Below are 26,667 nucleotides of genomic sequence, written 5' to 3'. Positions count from 1 at the left end.
TATATTTGTAGGCTATGTCTTTATGTCTCATTTTTTGAGTGCTGCAATCTATATTGTTAGTTTTATTATCATCTGATTGTTCCTCTGGAAAATGATCGGCCTTCAACAATTTTGTATCTAGAAAATTTCATGTTAAAAGTTCCTTATGTTTTCGTTGGTTTGAGAAGTTTCTGTGGAGAGTTGGTTTTAGTTTTTTTTATTTATTGTTCTTAGAGGCCTTCCTCTTTCCATTCCCTGACATTTCTGTGTTTTCCAGTTGCTGTTTGGGCTTTGGCTGTTTAAGTGATTGGATGTGATTAATACATTTACTTTCGATCTTTAAAACCTCCTTGTATATTATTGCCTTTTTCCTAATTAGCCTCACCTGTCCACATGACATTGCCTAGGGTTATCTGAAGAAGCATCAGTTGAGGGTGTGCATAGATGAGAACATCTAATTGCTGCATCTGAGAGAAATTGTATTGATTTAAAGTGTGGGAAGGCTCTTCCACTGAGTTGACAATATCTCTAAGCAAGTGGACCTGCAGAAGAGAACTAGCTTAGACAAACGAGAAAGGTAGGAAGCAATGTTTCCCCATGTATTGTCTTCATTTATTAGCTTGAGTTTCCACCCTAAGCTCCCACAAGGATGGACTGTGATCTAGGGATATCAACCAGATAAATCTCATTATCTAAGATGCTTTTGGATAGAGTTTAATCACAACAATGGAGAAGAAAATTGGAACAAAAATGGTACCTCAAATGTACTTTTATTACTGCAAAGGACTTGAAATGGCACAAAAGCCATTAGCCCGGTCCGAGCTGATCATGTAGCAATGCAGAAAAGCTGCCTCTGCCCTTAACAAAAGCCAGGATGCCTGCTCCTAGCTTCTTTTGTTAAAATGTGGATTACCTGAGAAGAAATGTTTGACTGAAGCTGATGACTTAAGAGTTCAGAATGCTTTGCTCATTTAAAACATCTGGGTGATCAGAAAATTAAAACCAAACAGAAGCATTTCTTGTTTTCTGTGGGACCAGGCAGACCAGAAACAGGAAAAAGTGATAAGTAGGAGAGGGCTGTAAGGTCCAGGCTCTCTTCATCATAGCTTAGACTTTCAGTGGAGAGAGTCTTAGGTGGTGATAAGGCCTGAGTGAACAGTCTCTCTTTTAGCCTTATCACCTGGCTACAGGCTTCCTGGGATGCAGTTCCTCTCATTGTCCTATGGACTTCTATAGTGTTTGTTCCCTGAATGTAGCATTTTTGCCTAGTCACTATTTCTTTTAGTCTTCTCAGACTCCTACTTCTTTGAGTCTCTTGCCGGGCGACAGTATAGTAGACGCGTGCTGCCACCATGTGGCTAAATTGTGCAATGACACATTTTACAGTTCTGGATGGCTGGCTGTCAGGTCTTGAAGCTCAGCAATATACTCTTGAGCTCAGTGAAGCTTAGGGCAGTAATTGTCAGAGTTTTATCTGAATCGTACCCATGGAATTCCTGAATAATCTTACGATTTTTATGTATAAATTCTCTGGTGCTGAGCTACAAGAGCCAGTGTGGTTCATCTTCCCCTGGCTATGTGGTAGTTAGTGATCAGATGCAGATTTCTTTATATTCTTGCCTGGTCCTGCATCAGCCAGTGTGCTCCAGCATGATCTGAGTGGTCCTGCATGTTCTTTGTATCTCTTGGGCCGACTGGCACTCTCCTGACTGCATCTGTGCAGAGCACAGGGAGCGGGACTGTGCTTTGAAATATCCTTTATGAAATCAGCCCCGTGTAACACAGATTTGCCAAGGTCGGAGAGCCCTGGTCCCTCTAGTATCTTCCAGAAGTTTTGTACTTTGAACATTTAACATTTAGGTTTACTATCCATCTGTAGTTAATTCTGTGGAGCTTGTAAACAGTAGTTCCTTTATAGAGTAGCACTCCACTGTTACTGTGATAAGACTAGGATTGATGGTATAAATTCTTAGAAAATATTACGTCACAAAGTAGAATTTATATAAGGGAGAGTTGCATCCCAAATCCTCCAAAGGTTAATGGTATGGTAACTGCACATGTTAGAGATTAGTATAAGATATAAATGTTTGTTCCCTAGGATTAACCAGCTGCATTCCCAAAACAAAGGCGACAGCCCTGTGTTACAAACAGCAGAAACACCCATTCCTCCATTAAAAAACCATCCTTTTAATGCTGCTCAAGAGACCATGCCAGTGTCACAACCCCATTAAGTCCTGTTGTGCCATAAAGGTATATTAATTCTAGAACATTGGCATTTCTAGTCTTTATGAAAAGAAATTTTGAGTCAAGGTCTCCTATGTTGATTGAAGTCTATTTGAACCCTGTCTGTAGCCCCACAAGGCATTGCCCTTCTTGTCTTCTTGCCTAAACACTCTAAACCTTGGATTGCATGTCTGCAGCACCACAACATTCTGAAATTGCCAGTTTGAGTACATAGTGGACTGTCCATTGCAGAACAGAGAAAGGATTTGTTTATGGAGCCTGGCTTCTCCATTCAGACCAGAAGAGGAGGAACACTGCTCTGAGAAGAGATAATAGCCAGGTCACAGTCTGAACTTGAAGGCAGTGAGCTGCAGGGGTCTCCATTTTAAAGAAGGACTGACTGATGGGGCATGATGAGTGACTTTCTCTATAATTTCCCTGCATGTATTAATTCCTTCCATGTGAGTGAAGACAGACAGAATCCGTGGGTGTGCAATTTAGGGAGGGGAGCTTGAACGACTGAGTATTCAGTTTCCAATGAGCAGATCTATGCAGATATGTACAATCCTGATTGATAAAGTTAAGTCAGCTGAGATGTTTGAGAAACAGACAATTGAATGCAACTCCATGTGTTAGATTACAGCACTCAGTGACTAACATTTTACATGGAAGCTGAGCAACCTCTTCCATTGCTGGTCTGGGTCCTCAGAACCCAAGACTTTTCACAGAAGGGTGAAAACTATGGTTATCAGTTCCAACACCACTGTGGACTTTGTTTAAAATGTTCTTGGTTTACCCAATGTTTCTCTTGTGCAACATTGTCTGATTAGCCCCTTTCTGAATTTGTATACTTCCTTTTAAAACCCAACCCATTGATTTACATTAGCAAGAGACTTGCTGTTGAATTTGACTTAGTTCTACAGTCAATCTGGGATAGGTCTGATTAGCAGCCATTGCTGGGACCTTCTGCTCACCTGATTCTGACACTCAGACCTCACTAACCAATCAGAGCCTCCACCAGTCAAATGGATGGGTTCTTCAGGGAGCAAGGACTCCCGGTTTATCGCTTCCTGAAGAAATCACAGTCTCTCTTGTGCACTGTGTCTTGGGTTCCCTTGTGGGGAGAGAGTTTGTCAGCTGTACCATGGTGAATGAGGGGTTGCTCTCCACAGATGGGCCAAGGTGAGTAAGGGGCCAATGTCCCCAGGGGGGAGAAGTGGCTGGGCTTCATGCACATGGCTGCTCTTCCCACGGTTTTTATTTTTATTTTTATTTTTATTTTTGGTTTTTTGAGACAAGGTTTCCCTGTGGTTTTGGATCCTGTCCTGGAAGTAGCTCTTGTAGACCAGGCTGGACTCGAACTCAGATCCGCCTGCCTCTGGCTCCCGAGTGCTGGGAGTTTGCAGTGGCTGTGCTTGGCAGGTCAGGGGCCACTGTCCACCTGCTGAGGAGTGCGGCTGATCTGTACAGTCCTCCCCTGATTGGTTGGGAGCCAGTGGACAAAGAGTTTAGTGTGTTCCTGCCTTATCCTAAGTAAGTAGTCCTAAGTGATCCTTGCAACTCTCCATGGCAGTCTCTGAATAACTTCACTGCCTGGGCTCTGTCTGCACTGAGCAGAGCATTGGCAGCTGCAAATGGTGGTGGCTGTAGTGCTTATTTTGCCGCATGTGGAGAGATATCACCATATTTTCCAAACTCGGAGACCACAGTATCTTCAGAAGTTCTTCACTTTTAACATTTATGTTTAGGATCCATTTGTAGTTAATTTTGTGGAGCTTGTAAACGGTTTCTCCTGTGTAGAGTAGCACTCCACTGCTAAATTGAAGTAGAGCATAATTGATAGTAGCATTAATGGTATAAGGATTTACCAGTTCTTAGGAGACATTAAGTCACACAGTAGAATTTAAGTAAGGGAGGGGTGCATCCCAAATTCCCCAAAGATAAGTAGTATGCTAACCATGCCTGTTAGATATTAGTATCATGAGATGCAAATGTTTGTTCACCAAGATTAATAAGCCATTAAGGTACATTCCTATAACAAATGAGACAACCATGATTTACAACCAGCCAAAAGACCCACTTCTCAGTCAAAGACCTCTAACATGGTGCTCAAGGGGCCATTATAGGCTCACAACCTGTGTGCCATGAAAGTATAATAATTCTAGAACAGCTGCATTTTTCAGTTTTTAGAAATGCTGAGTTAACTTTTAAATTAAGGGATGTACATGACTTTTTTGTTGTGCATTGTCCCATACCCTTTCTTGACATGCAAAACTGTCAGTATCAAGGGATTACAGAACTTCAATAAAGAACACCAGGAAGTGGCAGACAGAAACAATAGGCAAACCCTAGTTTCACTGAAAAACCCTGTTATTGGAAATGGTAACAACAAACAAAGCAATTAGTACCTGAGCTTTACCTCAAGGTTATAAAAATTCTTTTGTTCATGCATAATGCTTGCTTCTTGCTATAAATAGGGTAGTTTGTAAATCTCCCATCACCACTGATATAGAAATCCAATCTCAGGTGGTGATCAGATATAACTGATAAGCTTTGTGTGCCCCATGGAGGTTTTTTCCTTTTTTTCTGGAATCAACTTTGCTTCTGGTTTAATAGATTTTAGTGGTCTGCCCCCTCCTCAATAATTGCATGCCACCTGGACATAACAATAGTAAGCAAAATGTTGTCTAAGTGACCCTAACAGACATCCTATTCTTTATCATAATAGAATGATATCCTTTTATTTTTTTTTCTTTTTCTTTTTTATTTTTTGGTTTTTCGAGACAGGGCTTCTCTGGCTTTGGAGCCTGTCCTGGAACTAGCTCTGTAGACCAGACTGGTCTCAAACTCACAGAGAACCACCTGCCTCTGCGAGTGCAGGGATTAAAGGCGTGCGCCACCATTGCCTGGCTGAATGATATCCTTTTAGTAGTCACAATATCTTCTACAAAATTAAAACCTCAGAAGGCTTCAAGTGAATCTCTCCAAAGAATGTGGTGTACTGGATGAGTTATCGTCATTGATTTCTGGTAGTTTGATTTTGATTAGAATCCTGCCATTTCTGTTTATAAAATTATAGTCTATATTTGTAGGCTATGTCTTTATGTCTCATTTTTTGAGTGCTGCAATCTATATTGTTAGTTTTATTATCATCTGATTGTTCCTCTGGAAAATGATCGGCCTTCAACAATTTTGTATCTAGAAAATTTCATGTTAAAAGTTCCTTATGTTTTCGTTGGTTTGAGAAGTTTCTGTGGAGAGTTGGTTTTAGTTTTTTTTATTTATTGTTCTTAGAGGCCTTCCTCTTTCCATTCCCTGACATTTCTGTGTTTTCCAGTTGCTGTTTGGGCTTTGGCTGTTTAAGTGATTGGATGTGATTAATACATTTACTTTCGATCTTTAAAACCTCCTTGTATATTATTGCCTTTTTCCTAATTAGCCTCACCTGTCCACATGACATTGCCTAGGGTTATCTGAAGAAGCATCAGTTGAGGGTGTGCATAGATGAGAACATCTAATTGCTGCATCTGAGAGAAATTGTATTGATTTAAAGTGTGGGAAGGCTCTTCCACTGAGTTGACAATATCTCTAAGCAAGTGGACCTGCAGAAGAGAACTAGCTTAGACAAACGAGAAAGGTAGGAAGCAATGTTTCCCCATGTATTGTCTTCATTTATTAGCTTGAGTTTCCACCCTAAGCTCCCACAAGGATGGACTGTGATCTAGGGATATCAACCAGATAAATCTCATTATCTAAGATGCTTTTGGATAGAGTTTAATCACAACAATGGAGAAGAAAATTGGAACAAAAATGGTACCTCAAATGTACTTTTATTACTGCAAAGGACTTGAAATGGCACAAAAGCCATTAGCCCGGTCCGAGCTGATCATGTAGCAATGCAGAAAAGCTGCCTCTGCCCTTAACAAAAGCCAGGATGCCTGCTCCTAGCTTCTTTTGTTAAAATGTGGATTACCTGAGAAGAAATGTTTGACTGAAGCTGATGACTTAAGAGTTCAGAATGCTTTGCTCATTTAAAACATCTGGGTGATCAGAAAATTAAAACCAAACAGAAGCATTTCTTGTTTTCTGTGGGACCAGGCAGACCAGAAACAGGAAAAAGTGATAAGTAGGAGAGGGCTGTAAGGTCCAGGCTCTCTTCATCATAGCTTAGACTTTCAGTGGAGAGAGTCTTAGGTGGTGATAAGGCCTGAGTGAACAGTCTCTCTTTTAGCCTTATCACCTGGCTACAGGCTTCCTGGGATGCAGTTCCTCTCATTGTCCTATGGACTTCTATAGTGTTTGTTCCCTGAATGTAGCATTTTTGCCTAGTCACTATTTCTTTTAGTCTTCTCAGACTCCTACTTCTTTGAGTCTCTTGCCGGGCGACAGTATAGTAGACGCGTGCTGCCACCATGTGGCTAAATTGTGCAATGACACATTTTACAGTTCTGGATGGCTGGCTGTCAGGTCTTGAAGCTCAGCAATATACTCTTGAGCTCAGTGAAGCTTAGGGCAGTAATTGTCAGAGTTTTATCTGAATCGTACCCATGGAATTCCTGAATAATCTTACGATTTTTATGTATAAATTCTCTGGTGCTGAGCTACAAGAGCCAGTGTGGTTCATCTTCCCCTGGCTATGTGGTAGTTAGTGATCAGATGCAGATTTCTTTATATTCTTGCCTGGTCCTGCATCAGCCAGTGTGCTCCAGCATGATCTGAGTGGTCCTGCATGTTCTTTGTATCTCTTGGGCCGACTGGCACTCTCCTGACTGCATCTGTGCAGAGCACAGGGAGCGGGACTGTGCTTTGAAATATCCTTTATGAAATCAGCCCCGTGTAACACAGATTTGCCAAGGTCGGAGAGCCCTGGTCCCTCTAGTATCTTCCAGAAGTTTTGTACTTTGAACATTTAACATTTAGGTTTACTATCCATCTGTAGTTAATTCTGTGGAGCTTGTAAACAGTAGTTCCTTTATAGAGTAGCACTCCACTGTTACTGTGATAAGACTAGGATTGATGGTATAAATTCTTAGAAAATATTACGTCACAAAGTAGAATTTATATAAGGGAGAGTTGCATCCCAAATCCTCCAAAGGTTAATGGTATGGTAACTGCACATGTTAGAGATTAGTATAAGATATAAATGTTTGTTCCCTAGGATTAACCAGCTGCATTCCCAAAACAAAGGCGACAGCCCTGTGTTACAAACAGCAGAAACACCCATTCCTCCATTAAAAAACCATCCTTTTAATGCTGCTCAAGAGACCATGCCAGTGTCACAACCCCATTAAGTCCTGTTGTGCCATAAAGGTATATTAATTCTAGAACATTGGCATTTCTAGTCTTTATGAAAAGAAATTTTGAGTCAAGGTCTCCTATGTTGATTGAAGTCTATTTGAACCCTGTCTGTAGCCCCACAAGGCATTGCCCTTCTTGTCTTCTTGCCTAAACACTCTAAACCTTGGATTGCATGTCTGCAGCACCACAACATTCTGAAATTGCCAGTTTGAGTACATAGTGGACTGTCCATTGCAGAACAGAGAAAGGATTTGTTTATGGAGCCTGGCTTCTCCATTCAGACCAGAAGAGGAGGAACACTGCTCTGAGAAGAGATAATAGCCAGGTCACAGTCTGAACTTGAAGGCAGTGAGCTGCAGGGGTCTCCATTTTAAAGAAGGACTGACTGATGGGGCATGATGAGTGACTTTCTCTATAATTTCCCTGCATGTATTAATTCCTTCCATGTGAGTGAAGACAGACAGAATCCGTGGGTGTGCAATTTAGGGAGGGGAGCTTGAACGACTGAGTATTCAGTTTCCAATGAGCAGATCTATGCAGATATGTACAATCCTGATTGATAAAGTTAAGTCAGCTGAGATGTTTGAGAAACAGACAATTGAATGCAACTCCATGTGTTAGATTACAGCACTCAGTGACTAACATTTTACATGGAAGCTGAGCAACCTCTTCCATTGCTGGTCTGGGTCCTCAGAACCCAAGACTTTTCACAGAAGGGTGAAAACTATGGTTATCAGTTCCAACACCACTGTGGACTTTGTTTAAAATGTTCTTGGTTTACCCAATGTTTCTCTTGTGCAACATTGTCTGATTAGCCCCTTTCTGAATTTGTATACTTCCTTTTAAAACCCAACCCATTGATTTACATTAGCAAGAGACTTGCTGTTGAATTTGACTTAGTTCTACAGTCAATCTGGGATAGGTCTGATTAGCAGCCATTGCTGGGACCTTCTGCTCACCTGATTCTGACACTCAGACCTCACTAACCAATCAGAGCCTCCACCAGTCAAATGGATGGGTTCTTCAGGGAGCAAGGACTCCCGGTTTATCGCTTCCTGAAGAAATCACAGTCTCTCTTGTGCACTGTGTCTTGGGTTCCCTTGTGGGGAGAGAGTTTGTCAGCTGTACCATGGTGAATGAGGGGTTGCTCTCCACAGATGGGCCAAGGTGAGTAAGGGGCCAATGTCCCCAGGGGGGAGAAGTGGCTGGGCTTCATGCACATGGCTGCTCTTCCCACGGTTTTTATTTTTATTTTTATTTTTATTTTTGGTTTTTTGAGACAAGGTTTCCCTGTGGTTTTGGATCCTGTCCTGGAAGTAGCTCTTGTAGACCAGGCTGGACTCGAACTCAGATCCGCCTGCCTCTGGCTCCCGAGTGCTGGGAGTTTGCAGTGGCTGTGCTTGGCAGGTCAGGGGCCACTGTCCACCTGCTGAGGAGTGCGGCTGATCTGTACAGTCCTCCCCTGATTGGTTGGGAGCCAGTGGACAAAGAGTTTAGTGTGTTCCTGCCTTATCCTAAGTAAGTAGTCCTAAGTGATCCTTGCAACTCTCCATGGCAGTCTCTGAATAACTTCACTGCCTGGGCTCTGTCTGCACTGAGCAGAGCATTGGCAGCTGCAAATGGTGGTGGCTGTAGTGCTTATTTTGCCGCATGTGGAGAGATATCACCATATTTTCCAAACTCGGAGACCACAGTATCTTCAGAAGTTCTTCACTTTTAACATTTATGTTTAGGATCCATTTGTAGTTAATTTTGTGGAGCTTGTAAACGGTTTCTCCTGTGTAGAGTAGCACTCCACTGCTAAATTGAAGTAGAGCATAATTGATAGTAGCATTAATGGTATAAGGATTTACCAGTTCTTAGGAGACATTAAGTCACACAGTAGAATTTAAGTAAGGGAGGGGTGCATCCCAAATTCCCCAAAGATAAGTAGTATGCTAACCATGCCTGTTAGATATTAGTATCATGAGATGCAAATGTTTGTTCACCAAGATTAATAAGCCATTAAGGTACATTCCTATAACAAATGAGACAACCATGATTTACAACCAGCCAAAAGACCCACTTCTCAGTCAAAGACCTCTAACATGGTGCTCAAGGGGCCATTATAGGCTCACAACCTGTGTGCCATGAAAGTATAATAATTCTAGAACAGCTGCATTTTTCAGTTTTTAGAAATGCTGAGTTAACTTTTAAATTAAGGGATGTACATGACTTTTTTGTTGTGCATTGTCCCATACCCTTTCTTGACATGCAAAACTGTCAGTATCAAGGGATTACAGAACTTCAATAAAGAACACCAGGAAGTGGCAGACAGAAACAATAGGCAAACCCTAGTTTCACTGAAAAACCCTGTTATTGGAAATGGTAACAACAAACAAAGCAATTAGTACCTGAGCTTTACCTCAAGGTTATAAAAATTCTTTTGTTCATGCATAATGCTTGCTTCTTGCTATAAATAGGGTAGTTTGTAAATCTCCCATCACCACTGATATAGAAATCCAATCTCAGGTGGTGATCAGATATAACTGATAAGCTTTGTGTGCCCCATGGAGGTTTTTTCCTTTTTTTCTGGAATCAACTTTGCTTCTGGTTTAATAGATTTTAGTGGTCTGCCCCCTCCTCAATAATTGCATGCCACCTGGACATAACAATAGTAAGCAAAATGTTGTCTAAGTGACCCTAACAGACATCCTATTCTTTATCATAATAGAATGATATCCTTTTATTTTTTTTTCTTTTTCTTTTTTATTTTTTGGTTTTTCGAGACAGGGCTTCTCTGGCTTTGGAGCCTGTCCTGGAACTAGCTCTGTAGACCAGACTGGTCTCAAACTCACAGAGAACCACCTGCCTCTGCGAGTGCAGGGATTAAAGGCGTGCGCCACCATTGCCTGGCTGAATGATATCCTTTTAGTAGTCACAATATCTTCTACAAAATTAAAACCTCAGAAGGCTTCAAGTGAATCTCTCCAAAGAATGTGGTGTACTGGATGAGTTATCGTCATTGATTTCTGGTAGTTTGATTTTGATTAGAATCCTGCCATTTCTGTTTATAAAATTATAGTCTATATTTGTAGGCTATGTCTTTATGTCTCATTTTTTGAGTGCTGCAATCTATATTGTTAGTTTTATTATCATCTGATTGTTCCTCTGGAAAATGATCGGCCTTCAACAATTTTGTATCTAGAAAATTTCATGTTAAAAGTTCCTTATGTTTTCGTTGGTTTGAGAAGTTTCTGTGGAGAGTTGGTTTTAGTTTTTTTTATTTATTGTTCTTAGAGGCCTTCCTCTTTCCATTCCCTGACATTTCTGTGTTTTCCAGTTGCTGTTTGGGCTTTGGCTGTTTAAGTGATTGGATGTGATTAATACATTTACTTTCGATCTTTAAAACCTCCTTGTATATTATTGCCTTTTTCCTAATTAGCCTCACCTGTCCACATGACATTGCCTAGGGTTATCTGAAGAAGCATCAGTTGAGGGTGTGCATAGATGAGAACATCTAATTGCTGCATCTGAGAGAAATTGTATTGATTTAAAGTGTGGGAAGGCTCTTCCACTGAGTTGACAATATCTCTAAGCAAGTGGACCTGCAGAAGAGAACTAGCTTAGACAAACGAGAAAGGTAGGAAGCAATGTTTCCCCATGTATTGTCTTCATTTATTAGCTTGAGTTTCCACCCTAAGCTCCCACAAGGGTGGACTGTGATCTAGGGATATCAACCAGATAAATCTCATTATCTAAGTTGCTTTTGGATAGAGTTTAATCACAACAATGGAGAAGAAAATTGGAACAAAAATGGTACCTCAAATGTACTTTTATTACTGCAAAGGACTTGAAATTTTTAGGTCTGCCCTTGCTATCCTGAATGGAATTGTTTTATTGTTGTTTTGTTATTTAGCCCAAGGAGGCAACTGATGCATAGCAGCTTTCCTCCCAGCCTCTGTATGCTGGAGTTACATGTCATGTACTCCCATTGACAAAGAGCCAAATATTTGAATTTTTTATACGTGGTCATTACTTGTGCAGCTGGCACTACTTTATCTTTTGACACTGTGGCTAGTTATTTTCATTTGCTTTTCTTTGAAAATAGTAAAGCTCATAAACCCTATAAGACCAGAAATAGACAAGTACTTTCTCACCCTATCTCAGAGCTTTTTCAACATTAGCTTTAATTCTTTACCAAGTATCTATATCTTAGGTGCCTTCTGGATACCAAATAATTTTTAAGGCTTCATTATTTCCACACACATTTCTAAATCAGAAAGAGAAATGTGAACCCTATGAGTTTTTACTGAATGCTTTAGGATAGCAAGGTACAGAGAGGATTTGGCTTGTCCCATTACCCTGTAATGAGGATTACTTATCTGGTTAATATTTTACACTTCCTAACTTTTACTCTTTATGGTCCCTGTTCCGGTGACACTGATCAACATCTACTGCATTGTAGACTCTTGGTATGGTTGTCTTGTAAATCAGTACACTGGGAATACCTCAATGAATATAAAAATGAAATAATAAATATTTCATTTTTATATTAATAATAAATAATATAATAAAAATAAATAATAAAAATAAATAATCATTAACCCCAACTCTGAAACCCCTCTGGACTCACGTACATGGTCATGGTAAACTCTCGCCTCTCCTTGCCAGAACAATACCTCAATGAATATAAAAATGAAATAATAAATATTTCATTTTTATATTAATAATAAATATAATATAATAAAAATAAATAATAAAAATAAATCATCATTTTTCAGTAATAAAAATGAAAATAAGTCCATAGACACAAGGCAACACGTCTACAGAAGCAAAGCACTCCTTTGTGACTGGTACAGTGTGAGCAACTGCGCTCAAAAACAAATTCTTTATCCATGGTATAGATTCTGAGAGAACCTTTGAGAAATAGGCAGAGTTTGCTTTCATCGATGCTTGTTTTCTCATGCAACCGTTTCCCGACTTTGTCTCATCTCTACCACGAGTAGCCTGCACTCTAAGGTAGTTTGGTGCATTCGTTATTTTCCTTTTTTTTTTGATTTTTATTTGTGGTAAATGGAGTATTAATATGTATAGTAAAATTATTAATATGTATATTAATAGTAAATAATGAATAATAAATTAATTATTAATAAGTAAATAATAGTAAAATTATTAATATGTATATTAATAGTAAATAATGAATAATAAATTAATTATTAATAATTAATTATTAATAAGTCAATAATAGTAAAATTATTAATATGTATATTAATAGTAAATAATTGATAATAAATTAATTATTAATAATTAATTATAATAAGTCAATAATAGTAAAACTATTAATATGTATAGTAATAGTAAAAGTATGAATTTTCCGCATTTGAAACAAACTGATACATCATCAAAAATAGAAAGCCATGAGAATGATTGCAACAAGCATACTAACAGAGGTATGATTAATGCCTTGTGTGAATCCCTCAGGGTCTAATTTTTCATATTATCCTGTCAATTCATCATCATAAATGTGTGAATGGTAGAGGAATCTGAATCAGGAAATGATTAGGAAAAGCAAGTTCTATATCATTATGTAAGTGCTCAATGAGAGATCTAGAAGCAGCATTGCCCAAACGATAAGGTTGAATAACCTTCTATTTATGTTAAAAATCATTATGAGCCTTATCAGTAATGCCAAAAGTTGTTGAATTCCAATTACAAGGCAAAGTAATAAGTTCTTGCACAGATAAATATTTCTTTCCCAACCATCCCACAGTTTGCTTAAGTCCATCAATCTCTGTCTGAAGTAGAGCATCTATTTGAGCTTGTTGAGTCCAGTTCTTGATAAACTTTATACTGTTGCCCTACAAAATGCTTTGTTTGCAGGGATGTATGTAAAGCAATACCAGTCACAGAATCATTAGCAGCAACAGCGATAAGGCTAGGAATTACAGCTATTACTAAATCTAACATGCAATTTGTTCTTTTCAATATCTTATTTAGGAATTCTACAACATGATGATCTAGAGTACTTAGAGCCCAAGAATGACCTAGGTTTACAGGCAGCCAAATATGTGTATGTTGCTGTAGTGTCATAAGTGATGAGGATTAAACTTAACAGAGGGATTAATACATGAATATCATAGAAAATCTTTACTACTAATTCCAGTAGTGAAATTGACTCTTCCAGGTTAAAATACATATGTAAGTAAGTAGCACATAGGCAGTAACATTAGTATTACAGAATAAGGTAATTTTACAAGTAGAACCAGATACTGCTGTTTTAAGTTTTTTTTAAGGCAGCTATCTGTATTGCATTATGGGCTGTGTGGAAGGCAATCAATGCCAGAAAATGGCTTCCTGTTATCTTTTTATTATTGGCTTGATTCATCCTGGTAACACTAAGCAAATCACAAGTTGTGATATTTCAGAACAATTGTTACAAAGTTAACCCCATGGGCCCCAATTGACCCATTTGTATAGAAGTATTTTTCCAAATATGCTCAACAATTTTCCAAAAGATGGCTGATGTTTGAAATTGTAATGTGTATAATCTGTACATACAGGTTATGCTGTTTCTTAATTTTCAGTGCCAATATCCCATGCATGATTAATGGGCTATGCTGAGAGCCTCATGTATTTTTTTTTAAGTTTATTTATATCATGGATTGTGTTACTGCATTGATGACTGTTGTGCCATCCCTGCATCTCTGGGATGAGGCTGAATTTATTATGTAGGTTTTTAAAATAGATTCCTGGATCTGGTTTGCCATCGTTTGATTGAGTATTTTGTCGTTCATGCTCATGACTGAGATTAGTTTTTAATTCTTTTCCTCCGTTGATTCTTTGTGTGGTTTCGCATCAATCTTACTTCATACTCATAAAACGAGTTCTGGCAATGTTCCTTCTGGTTATATTTTGTGCAACATTTGGAGGAGTACAGGAAGTTCTGATGGAATTCTTCATTAAAACCATTTGGCCCTGGGATATTTGGTTTGCTTTTGATGAGAGCTTCGATTTCCTTTAAGAGTATATGCCTATTTAAATTGCTCATCCAAGCCTCATTTTATTTTAGGTAAATGGTGACTAGCCAGAAAATTGTTCATTTCATTTATGTTTCACAATTTTGTGGAGTACAGGTTTCTGTGGTATGATCTGTATTTTTTTATAATTTTATAAATTTTATAATTTTTTATAATTTTATGTTTAAAATCTATTTCTTGTCCCACCTCTGGATTAGGGTGTTCAAATTCTCCTGTTGTAAATTCCCTGGCTTCTCATACTATCATGCTGTCTTTCAAATTGTTGGAGGTATTCCTACATAAATGCATGCACATTTGTACCAATCCTGTTAGGAGAGTCTTGCCTGCTTGGTATGGTCTTGGCTGCGGCTACCTCTGTGCTTGTGGTTTTTTCTTGGTCTGTCTTCTCTTAGTTTTCTTAGCTCTGCAGTCTCTTATATCTACTCCACCCTGGAGTAGACTGTGGTGATGGACATCAACACACTCCAGATGGATAGGATTCCTTGGTGGCAAGCTAGGATGGGATAGAGTATTTTTGCATTCATGTTCATAATTGAGATTAGTTTTTTCTTCCCTTCCTCTTTTGAGTCTTTTTGTTTTCGCATCAATCTTACAGCGTAGTCATAAAAAGAGCTCTGGCAATGTTCCTGGTTATGCTAGCCCCCCCCTCCCCCACAGCTGCTGAGCATGAGTCCACGCCCAGGAGCACGCAGCTCCCGCTGCCTGGAGGGCGGGGCCCCCATGAAAGGTCCAGCTGCTCCTCAAGCCGCGCCGCCCTCTTCCTCACCACCTCCCTCTCCTTGCGGTTTGTGGTATCCCAAGAGTGGTAGAAGGAGTCCTCCGGGATCCAGGCTCTGCCAGGCGGCCGCGAGCTCGAATGCCCATAAGCGTGCGCCCCTGGGAGGAGGCTGCGCTCTTCCCTCAGGGGCCCAGCGCAGCGTGAGGATCCCGGTCAGCTTTGCCGCTCATTGGCCATGGACCGGTCCTGGCAGCGGGCGAGGTGGCGACGTGAACCCGGGACCCCAGGCCGCACGTCACAGCCACGATGCGCCTCGCCCAAGCTCGCGCTCCACCCCATCCCCTCCACTTCCTCCGTTTAGCGCGCCGGATAGCGAGTGCGGACTGGACGCGAACCGGGGCAAGCCTTGGGTCTTTCAACTTAGTGGTTTCTGGCCCACTGCCCACGCGCTATGTGTGAGGCAGGGCCCGGCCAAGGAGGCGCTTAGGGGACGTGGGGCTCCCAAGCTGGCGGCGGTGACGGAGAGGGTGCGCGGAACAATGAGCTGGGCAGCTGCAAGCCGAGACAGCTTTTAGCTGTCTGAGCGGGCCCACCTGCAAGCACAGCCCGCGTGCTCGGGCCAGGTGTCCCAATGCTTTAAGGCCAGAGCGCCCAGATCATGGCGCACTGCGGCTGGGGCTGTGGGGACGTTCCTTCATTAATTTATTTATTTGTGGAGAGCTTTCTCTGAGCAACCTTGATGGCCAGCACCAGGAGCATTGAGCTGTAGCATTTTGAAGAACGGGACAAAAGGACGCTGCCAGGGTCACGGAGAGGGGCTCCCAGCTCCTCAGGGGGCAGCAGCATCTCTGGCCCCAAGGGCAATGGGCTCATCCCCCAGCCTGGAGCACAGTGCACACTGCAGCTTCTACCGCACGCGGACTTTGCAGGCCTTAAGCTTTGAGAAGAAGGCCAAGAAGGCACGCTTCTACCGGAATGGGGACCGCTACTTCAATGGCCTGTTCTTTGCCATCTCCAATGATAGCTTCAGTTCCTTTGATTCGCTTCTCACAGAGCTGACCCTCTCGTTTTCTGACAATGTGAACCTGCCTCAGGGTGTCCGCACAATCTACACCATAGACTGCAGTCGGAAGGTCACCAGCTTGGATGAGCTGCTGGAAGGTAGGAGGGGTGGGCAAGGCTTGGCAGGTGCAGGCAATGCTTGGAAGGTGCAGTGACTGTGGGCTGGGTACTTCCCTGCCTAGAGCGGGGCAGGTGCTTTCTAGGCAGCCAGGGGGATTAGAGCTCCTCTGTAGGTTGTGTTGGGCCCGGGTGCACACATTCTCTGTCCTTCTCAAGAGATTTGCCTTTTTTTTTGGAGAAAATTCTAATGAGTAGGGACAAATACAGACAATGGTACCTTTAAAATTAGCCGACTTATTTTTGCTGGAAGGGCAAGCTGTTTGAAAGCATGGTCCTCCAGTGAGGCGCGGGGTAACCCTTAGTGGAGCTCAGCGCAGCACCTGTACCATCCCCCTGTTTGGGATCCCACTGTACCTTCTGTGCATGGCTGTGGTTCTGACTTGCTCCAGGTTGGCTTTTCTGATTTCACTTATGGCAAAAATCACTCGAAATCAAGAGGGGCGATCCAGCATAGCAGGTATCAATCTTGGCTTCATCTTGGACCATATTGGACACTTTGGAAAGTATAGGTGACTGGCCCCACCCACCCCTTAGATATTATGATGTGCATGGTTGGGGTGTGACTTGAGCGTTTAAAGTTTTGAAAGTTCCTCAGATGATTTCAGTGTGTAGACAAAATGGAAAAGTAGCTGTGCTTAAAGAATTTTCCACATTTGGTCGACAGCAGGGTGAATCAAGATGAATCTCACCTGCCTTCTCCCTGAAGAGGATAACTAGGGTCAAGGGAAGTGACAGCAGAGGCCTATTAGAAATTAGTGCCTGAGTTTCTCCATTACTTTTAGCAAATGGTACCCTTGCTCTGTCTACAGGACAACATAATTGAAATTGTCTTCTATATAATTTAGCAGTAGAAGGGACTACCTCACACTTTGTCTTAGAAGTGAGATTTGGTTTTAAAGACTAAAAGAAGAGAGTAAGAAACCTGTAGGTGTGCCAGTAAAATGAAGAAAACATTGAGAGGACCACATTACTTTCATATGCATATCAGAATATACATTTAGAGCAATTTAGTTCATTGAGCTCTTTCTTCCTTAGAATATCTTTTACAAATTTAAGATTAATTTTGAAATAATGATAAAATTGTTTCTCAGTCAGCGAGTCTCCTCCCCCATTTCCTTGCTCATCATCTTCATCTCTTAACAGTATTTTGCCTCACCTGAAGAAAGTCTTAAAAATGCATTGCTGGCTCTATGCATGTTCATTAAGCCCGTGTGAGTGAAAGAACCTGAAAAGTGGCTCAGTGGATATGTGTCTCCTTAGTTTAGTGATCAAAGTCAGTAGCTGGGAAGTTACACATGAATCTTATAGTGCACTTAAATACTTAGTAGCCTGGCTGCTAGAGATACTTGTGTCATGGTCTTCAGAATCTTCCAGCAAAATTATGCCTGACACCCACCGCCACCTCCAAGTGCTGCGATTAAAGGCATACACCACCATGCCTTGCCTACTTTATTTTTTTTGACTCTGAATAGACCATGTGGAGATTCATAAGGCTATGTCTTCCTCCTCCTCCTCCTCTTTCCCCTTCTTCCCCTTTTCCTCCTCTTCCTTCCCCCAGCCCCTAACTCCCTTCTCCTCTTCCAGGTGCCCAGGCACTTTGACATCAGAGTTACATCTCAGGCCTGCCCTGCTTATTGTTTATCTGTCCTTCAGATATGACCCATTTCCCTCAAGTCTTCTCATTCTTGGAAGGCCTGTCTGTCTGTCTTTCATTTTTGGACGAACACTTGTTTTCTGAACTTTTGTTACTTGTGTGAGTGCTGAATCTGAGTCCCAGTCGGGATTGCTTGCCTAAACTTAGGGCTAAACTGTGCGGTGAGATCCATGGAAGATTAAGGATGCAGGAGAGGAGAATTGAAGGACCCCAGAGGCTGGGGAACCACTGCTTGGATGAGCCTGTTAATGGTATGCTACACTCATTGTGCCCCAGTTTGTTTGCAGATGTCAACCGTCTTTCAGTTTGAAACCCTTCCACTAGCCTTATACTTGCAGTTTATTTATTTGGACAGAGTCTCATTGTTGTAGTTCTGGCTGACCTGGAACTAAGATGCACCTTCTTCTGCCTCCCAAATATTGGGTTTGAGATATATATGACCACTCTTGGCTATATTTGATTTTATTTGCTACATAGGAGTTATAGCATGGGGTATTGTGAGCTATCTCAATGCATGTAAACAGTGTTAATGATCATGTCACGGTAACTGGTATATCTATCACCTCAAATTTTTTTTTGTTTGTGTTAGGAACTTTCAAAATCCTCTCTGCTATTGACTTGGAAACATTTCACTAAATTTTTGTTAACTGTAGTCATTGTACTACTGTGTGGATCAGTAGAAGTTGTTCCTCATAATCCCCTGAGATTACAAAACCTGAATGTTTGTGCCCCTGGAAATAAGAATAGGAGCCTGGTAGTGGTAGTGCATCCCTTTAATCCCAGCACTCGGGAGGCAGAGGCAGGTGGATCTCTGTGAGTTCGAGACCAGCCTGGTCTACAATGCTAGTTCCAGGATAGGCTCCAAAGCCACAGAGAAACCGTGTCTCAAAAACCAAAAAAAAATTCCCAGCACCCACATGGTGGCTCACAACCATCTGTAATGGGAACTGATGCCCTCTTCTTTCGTGCAGGCACACATGCAAATAGAAGCACTCACACACATAAATAATTCTTCTAAAAATAGCAAGAAATTGGGCTATGTTTAAGATTAATGAAAACCTTAGTTAGGCAGTGTTCATTTTTACTTTATTTTTCCATAAAATTTCTTTATTCTCTGGATTGGTTAAACGAACTACTTGCTGCGGATGTTTTTTTGTTTCCTTTTGTACTTTTGAGACACGATTTCTATGTATCCCTGACGGTTCTGAAATTCTCTATGTTGACAAGGCTGGCCTTGAACTCAAAGAGATCTGCCTGCCTCTGCCTCTCAAGTGCTGAGATTAAAGGTGTGTGCCACTATGCCCATGCCCATGTCTAACTGCTTTAAGATTCTTTATAGTGTGTGCATGTGTGTGTATGGTGTGTGTGGTTTAGTGTGGTATGTGTGGTGTAGTATGGTGTGTGTCATGTGTATGTATGTGTGTGTGGTGTATTGTGATGTGTGTGTGTGTGGTGTGTGTATGTGTGTGTGGTGTAGTGTGTGTGTGCATGTGTGTGTATGTGTGTGTGGTTTAGTGTGGTGTGTGTCATGTGTATGTGTGTGTGTATGTGTGTGTGGTTTAGTGTGGTATGTGTGGTGTAGTATGGTGTGTGTCATGTGTATGTATGTGTGTGTGGTGTATTATGATGTGTGTGTGTGTGGTGTGTGTATGTGTGTGTGGTTTAGTGTGGTACGTGTGGTGTAGTGTGGTGTGTGTCATGTGTATGTGTGTGTGGTGTATTGTGTGTGTGTGTGTGTGCATGTGTGTGTATGTGTGTGTGGTTTAGTGTGGTACGTGTGGTGTAGTATGGTGTGTGTCATGTGTATGTGTGTGTGGTGTATTGTGTGTGTGTGTGTGTGTGGTGTGTATGTGTGTGGTGTATTGTGATGTGTGTATGTGTGTGTGTGTGGTGTGTGTATGTGTGTGTGGTGTATTGTGATGTGTGTATGGTGTGTGTGGTTTAGTGTGGTACGTGTGGTGTAGTATGGTGTGTGTCATGTGTATGTGTGTGTGTGTGGTGTATTGTGATGTGTGTGTGTGTGGTGTGTGTATGGTGTGTGTGGTTTAGTGTGGTACGTGTGGTGTAGTATGGTGTGTGTCATGTGTATGTGTGTGTGTGTGGTGTATTGTGATGTGTGTGTGCATGTGTGTGTATGTGTGTGTGGTTTAGCGTGGTACGTGTGGTGTAGTATGGTGTGTGTCATGTGTATGTGTGTGTGTGTGGTGTATTGTGATGTGTGTGTGTGGTGTGTGTATGTGTGTGTGGTTTAGTGTGGTATGTGTGGTGTAGTATGGTGTGTGTCATGTGTATGTATGTGTGTGTGGTGTATTGTGATGTGTGTGTGTGTGGTGTGTGTATGGTGTGTGGTTTAGTGTGGTGTATTGTGATGTGTGTGTGTGTGGTGTGTGTATGTGTGTGTGGTTTAGCGTGGTACGTGTGGTGTAGTATGGTGTGTGTCATGTGTATGTATATGTGTGTGGTGTAGTGTATGTGTATGTGTGTGGTGTATTGTGATGTGTGTAGGTGTGTGTGTGGTGTAGTGTATGTGTGATGTGGATGGTGTGTATATGTATGTGTGTGGTACGTGTGATGTAGTGTGGTATAGTGTGGCGTGTGTGATGTGTGTATGTATATGTGTGTGGTGTAGTGTGTGATGCGTGTATGTATATGTGTTTGGTGTAGTATGGTGTGTGTAGTGTGTATGTATGTGTGTGTGGTGTATTGTGATGTGTGTGTGTGTGTGTGGTGTGTGTATGTGTGTGGTGTAGTGTGTGTGTGTGATGTGTATGTGTGTGGTGTATTGTGATGTGTGTGTGTGGTGTGTGTGGTGTATTGTGATGTGTGTGTGTGGTGTGTGTGTGGTGTAGTGTGTGTGTGTGATGTGTGTGTGTGTGGTGTAGTGTGTAGTGTATATGTGTGTGTGGTTTAGTGTGTGTGTGCATGTGTGTGTATGTGTGTGTGGTGTATTGTGATGTGTGTGTGTATGGTGTGTGTGGTTTAGTGTGGTATGTGTGGTGTAGTATGGTGTGTGTCATGTGTGTGTATGTGTGTGTAGTGTATTGTGATGTGTGTAGGTATGTGTGTGTGGTGTAGTGTGTGTGGTGTGGATGGTGTGTATATGTATGTGTGTGGTACGTGTGATGTAGTGTGGTATAGTGTGGAGTGTGTGATGTGTATATGTATGTGGTTTAGTGTGATGTGTATTGTGTAGAAATGTATGTGTGTGGTGTAGTGTGTGCGATGTGTTTGGTGTGTGTATGTGTGTGGTGTAGTGTGTGTATGATGTGTGTATGTATATGTGTTTGGTGTAGTATGGTGTGTGTAGTGTGTTTGTATCGTGTGTGTATGTGTTGGTGTAGTGTGTAGTGTGTTTGATAAAATGTGTGTATTTTTATGACAGATTTCCTTTGAAGAGAAATGAGAAAGAAACTTAGACATATTAGTGAACTGTCTTTATACAATTTTAGACTGTCTTAAGCATATTTTGTCCTAGTTCACTTACTACCTGAGTTTGTTTTAGTTTAACATTAACTGGGTGTGTGTCACAAAGACAGAAATTGTCCTTTAGACAACTTGCCGTAAGCCGTCACTGATTTCATCCTGAAATAGTGGACTTTTAGCGGTGTTGGTTTCTTTCGTGGACCCGAAGGCTTCGAGATTGAAAACATTATGAGTATCATGTGATAGCAGCATTCATGTCCTTGTTATTATGCTTTGAATTTTTTCCTTCTTTAGAATGTTTACATTCCCTATTGGTATTGACTCCATTTATAAGATTTGGATTTATTAGTAATATTGACTAATATATCTAAAGTCTTCATAAAATCGCTTAGATCAACTTTTAGAATTTCATTTAAGTTAACTCATGGTTTCTAAAGCAGCAGTGATTTTATTTAAGTCCTAGGAGACATAGAGCTATATCTGGACTCAGCTTTTAGTTGTCACATCTAGAAATGGGGATTTTGGTGATTGATCATTGGAAGGCAGAATCCTAAGATTCACAGGCAACTATAACATGGTTCTTTGGGCTATATATTTATAGTACTGAGAATTTAAAGTCCTGGTTTAGTGTAACAACGTTATTCAAAAGTAAATACTCTTTACGTATTAACATTGTTAGTAGATATCATACTGAACTTTATTTTGGACCTTTATTTTTGACAGACAGGCTACAAGGACATCTGTGTTGTCTAATGGACACAAACTTTGGGAAGTTGTGGTTTATAATCTGCTGGCTTGGGTTTCAGCCTGTCTCTCTTGTGCATGTTTACGTAGTGCAGCTTCACAGATGTTTAAAGAAAGACATCATAAATGCTTTTGTAGGTATTTAAAGTTAGGTACCAAACATCATGATTTAATCGTAAGTTTTTAGTACTTAGAAGCATGGTGTAAGGGTTTAAATTAAGCATTGTCACACCCGAAGGCTATCTGCTTGCTTGTTAACACATGGGGTTTGGAGAGGCCGGAACATGCCAGAGCCTCTAACCTCATCACTGGAGTAGCTGGTTGATGGGACAACAGTTTGGTTGGCTGTTTGGAGATGGAGCTTTGTGGGGGTATTTCTTTTTTTTAAATATTTATTTATTTATTATTTATTATATACATATAAATATTTATTATTTATTATATTATTTTTATATACATATAAACACAAATAAATATAAATATTATTTATTTATTATTATATTATTTTATATACATATACATATAAATATAAACAAATATTTATTATTTATTATTATTTATTTATTATATACAATATTCTGGTGCCCTGAAGAGGGCACCAGACCCCATGACAGATGGTTGTGAGCCACCATGTGGTTGCCAGGACTCGAACTCAGGTCCTCTGGAAGAGCAGGCAATGCTCTTAACCACTGAGCCATCTCTCCAGCCCCTCGTGGGGGTATTTCTGTGAAGTGATGCCTTGCTCTGGCTTCTTAGCTCTCAGTTACTACTGTCTGTTGGCTGAGTAAGCAGCCTTCTCTGCTATGTGCTTCACCCACTACTTTTTTGTCTTGTCTGAGGCCCATACTGTAAAGCCATCTGATCATGGCTCTCTGAAACCTTTAGTCATTTTAGGTTCCTGAAGGTATTTTGGTACAGGGATAAAAAACAAATAGCCATATTTTTCATTATCTTTAAAAAATTACAACCTTCACTCATGAGGCAGAGGCAGGGAGATCTCTGTGAGTTTGCTGCTAGCCTGGTCTACAGAGTGAGTTCTAGTACAGCCAGGGTTACACAGAGATACTCCACCTCAAAAACAATAATAACAAAAAATCCAAACAGACAAAACAACAACGACAAAAAAACCCCAACAAAACAAAAAGGTTCAATCTTGAATTTGGGAGTAGCTCAGTAATAAACACCTGACTTGCATGGGAGTGGCCCCAAGTCCCAACCCAGCAAAAAGAAAAAAGAAAAACGATAAATGAAAATTCCTAATGTAAAACTCATATATTTTAAAATGAGATGACTAAGAAAAATAATCTATAAAGAGGAATACAGGCCGTTTCATAATTTTGTTTAAACACACAGTGAACTTCGATTTTGTTTTTGTTTTTTTATTAAAAAAGCCTGGAACTTTTAAACACATGTATAGGGAAAGAAGGCCTTTTAAACATGTTTAAAGTTAGAAAGCCTTTTTTTTTAAAATAAGCCACAGTGGCAAAGTTCTTTAAAAATGTCTCTTTTTTCTGGTACAGAACTGAAAGGTCCAAATATAACTTTTCCCACATATGTGAAGAGTTCTAGCTTTTAGCATTCCCAGAAACAGCAGAGTTTAACATGAAAAATCATTTTATAGAATTTTGGAACAAGTGGGTTCTTGTCATGGACAGAGGCAAAACAGACTTAGAAATTGCTTGCAGTTGATGCTTTTAGGGTAAAACACTTCTAGACTTTAATTACATCATTTATGTCACCACTTTCTTGCCTCTAAGCTTTCCAGAAATTAGAAAAATGATGAATTTTGCTTTATCAAGGGTTGCTGTTTGCATGTGACCTAGGTTTGGCTTCAGAATATCTGAGCTATAAGGGAAACGGTTTATTACACTGGTCAGTGACTCTGTAATGGAACACATACAAGTAACACCATATTTTGGAAAAGAACAGGAAGTGCTCTCAGAGACTGGAAGAGTTTCTACTAAAATGCCAATATTCCAGACTAGAACCCTGTGTTCCCCTAGGGTGGAATGGTAGAGCTGGGAAGGGCTGTGCTGGCTTAGTCATTTGATTTCTGCTCATCTAGTTGGGGAACTGCTTGAGGCTTAGCTGGGCAATTCTAGCTATTGAGGGATTCTGGGCAAGCCTAACAATCAAGAACACCAGTGGGTAGTAGATTGTGAGCAAATAGGGAGCCAATAAAGAGCCACGAGAGTTGTTTTTTTTCTTCCCTAAATTGGTTTTTTTAATATTTATTTATTTATTATATTATTTATTATATACATATAAATATTTATTATTTATTATATTATTTTTATATACATATAAACACCAATAAATATAAATATTATTTATTTATTATTTATTATATTATTTTATATACATATACATATAAATATAAACAAATATTTATTATTTATTATTATTTATTTATTATATACAATATTCTGGTGCCCTGAAGAGGGCACCAGACCCCATGACAGATGGCTGTGAGCCACCATGTGGTTGCCAGGACTCGAACTCGGGTCCTTTGGAAGAGCACACAATGCTCCTAACCACTGAGCCATCTCTCCAGCCGCCTCTTCCCTAAATTGTATAGTTGATTTCTACCTCCAGTTCTTATCCCACCTTCCTCTGAAGAGGTAACACTAACTACCAATATGGAATTGTGGTAACTGCTATTGTCTTGAATCCCAGCTAGGTGGTCCTAGCTATTGATGGACTCTGGGTGGCAATAATGAGCCCCAGTAGTAGGAAGTTTACAGGTTCTTTCAGTGTGGCCCCATATTTCGATATGGCACAAAAGCCATTAGCCCGGTCGGAGCTGATCACGTAGCTCTGCAGACAAGCTGTCTCTGCCCTGAACAAAAGCCAGGATGCCTGCTCCTAGCTTCTTTTGTTAAAATGTGGATTACCTGAGAAGAAATGTATGACTGAAGCTGATGACTTAAGAGTTCAGAGGTTTGGTGCTTCCTTTCTTTTGTAATTTGGAAGGTGTCTTATAGAGATGCTAATTCAGGGCCTACCTGACTGCTAGATGGGGATGTGACTTGAGCCCCGGCACCTAGTAAAAAATCTGCCCCCTAGAGCTCAGGAAGGCAGTCTAACAGACAAAGAGCCTGTTCTACTCCCTGCTGTGCAGCGCAGTTTCAACTGAAAGAAAAAGCCAGATTTAAATTAAAGTAGCCTCTGAGGTAAGCAGGTTAAAATGCTTTTTCATTTCACAATTTTGCCTTTTTGTTAATAGTCTGCTGTTTGTAGGCAAGTGAATTTGTATCCAAGGTGGATTGATTTCAGTGCTGTGCCTCTAGTAAAGTTTAAAGTCAGAGATTGTGATGCATTCAGAAGTTCCTTGATTGTACAGGATTTTAAGATTGTTCAGGCTAGCCTGAGTTTTTGTCTTTTCTCACAAGGCTAAGGATTGTTTTTTCAAAGTCTGTGAAGAATTTTGTTACAAGTTTAATGGGCATTTGCATTAGATCCGTAGATTGCTTTCAATAACATTGTCAATTTTGCTATGATTGGTGCTATCTTTACAAGAGAATAGGAAATCTTTCAATTTTCTGATGGCTTAAATATCTTCCTTCAGAGATTTAAAGTTCTTGTTATACAAGTTTTTCAATTTGTGTGATTAGAGTTACTCAAATATTTATAATATTTATGAGTATCTCGTTCATGATATATGTAGAGGAGATTCATTTGAGTTGTTTTCAGATTCTGTGTATGATAAAGTAATTCTGCTATGAACATGGTTAAGCACATGTCCTTGTTGTATGGTTGAGCATCTTTTGTATATAGGCCCAGAAGAGATAGCTGAGTTTTAAAATGGTTTGTTGCCTAATTTTGTGAGAATTAAACAGCAGTGGAGGAGTTTCCTTTAAACATAAGTTGTGAGTTTTTAATCTTTGTCATGTTACAGAGATAAGAGTCTCAGAGTTGTTTTGATTTGCATTTCTCCAATGGTTAAGCATATTATATTTGGGCAATTTTTGAATGTTTCCAGTCATTTTAATTTCATATAAAGTTATGGTAAAGAAAATTATGAAATTATGAATAATTGGAGAGCTGGTACTGACCGGCTAAACATGCAATTACGAATTAGGAGAGCTGGTATTTACCGGCTAATTATGAAATTATCAATAATTGGGAAAGCTGGTTTTGACCTGCCAAACATGAAATTATGAAAATTGGGAGAGCTGGTTTTGACCGGCTAAACATGAAGTTACGGTATTAGAAAACTAAAGAACGGTATTGACTGATGATGTGTAAAAATCACGATTGTGAGTTGCTGCGGTTGAGATTTGGCTGAAAGAGAGATTGACTATGAATGTTGAGTTGATACGCATGCTGAGAAAGTAAACTCTGAATGATGTTCTGTACCAGCGGAGGAAACATTTTCAACTCAGGTGATTCTACTCTCCTTTAAGATAGGAGAATATAGTCTTTGG

At 40.3% G+C, this 26,667-nt stretch overlaps 1 protein-coding gene across 12 annotated transcripts in view; it reads left to right on the top strand.

The window, feature by feature from the left end:
* LOC142842305 (serine/threonine-protein kinase DCLK2-like) overlaps positions 1-26,667 on the top strand; it is a 220,459-nt gene that overhangs the window by 63,702 nt on the left and 130,090 nt on the right. For 7 of the 12 annotated variants that reach the window (XM_075959117.1, XM_075959118.1, XM_075959122.1 and 4 more), the window contains exon 1: positions 15,273-16,398. The exons of the other annotated variants lie outside the window; for them this stretch is intronic. In XM_075959117.1, coding sequence (XP_075815232.1) covers positions 16,101-16,398 — 298 coding nt within the window. In that variant the 5' untranslated portion in view covers positions 15,273-16,100. Of the gene's footprint in view, positions 1-15,272; positions 16,399-26,667 lie in introns of those variants that run through there. 12 annotated transcript variants of the gene reach the window in all.

The sequence above is a fragment of the Microtus pennsylvanicus genome, unplaced genomic scaffold (genome assembly GCF_037038515.1).
Source record: "Microtus pennsylvanicus isolate mMicPen1 unplaced genomic scaffold, mMicPen1.hap1 Scaffold_51, whole genome shotgun sequence".
In the NCBI taxonomy this organism is placed as follows: domain Eukaryota; kingdom Metazoa; phylum Chordata; class Mammalia; order Rodentia; family Cricetidae; genus Microtus; species Microtus pennsylvanicus.
The sequence above is the reverse complement of the archived record's forward strand: the minus strand, read 5'-3'. Positions and strand labels throughout refer to the sequence as shown.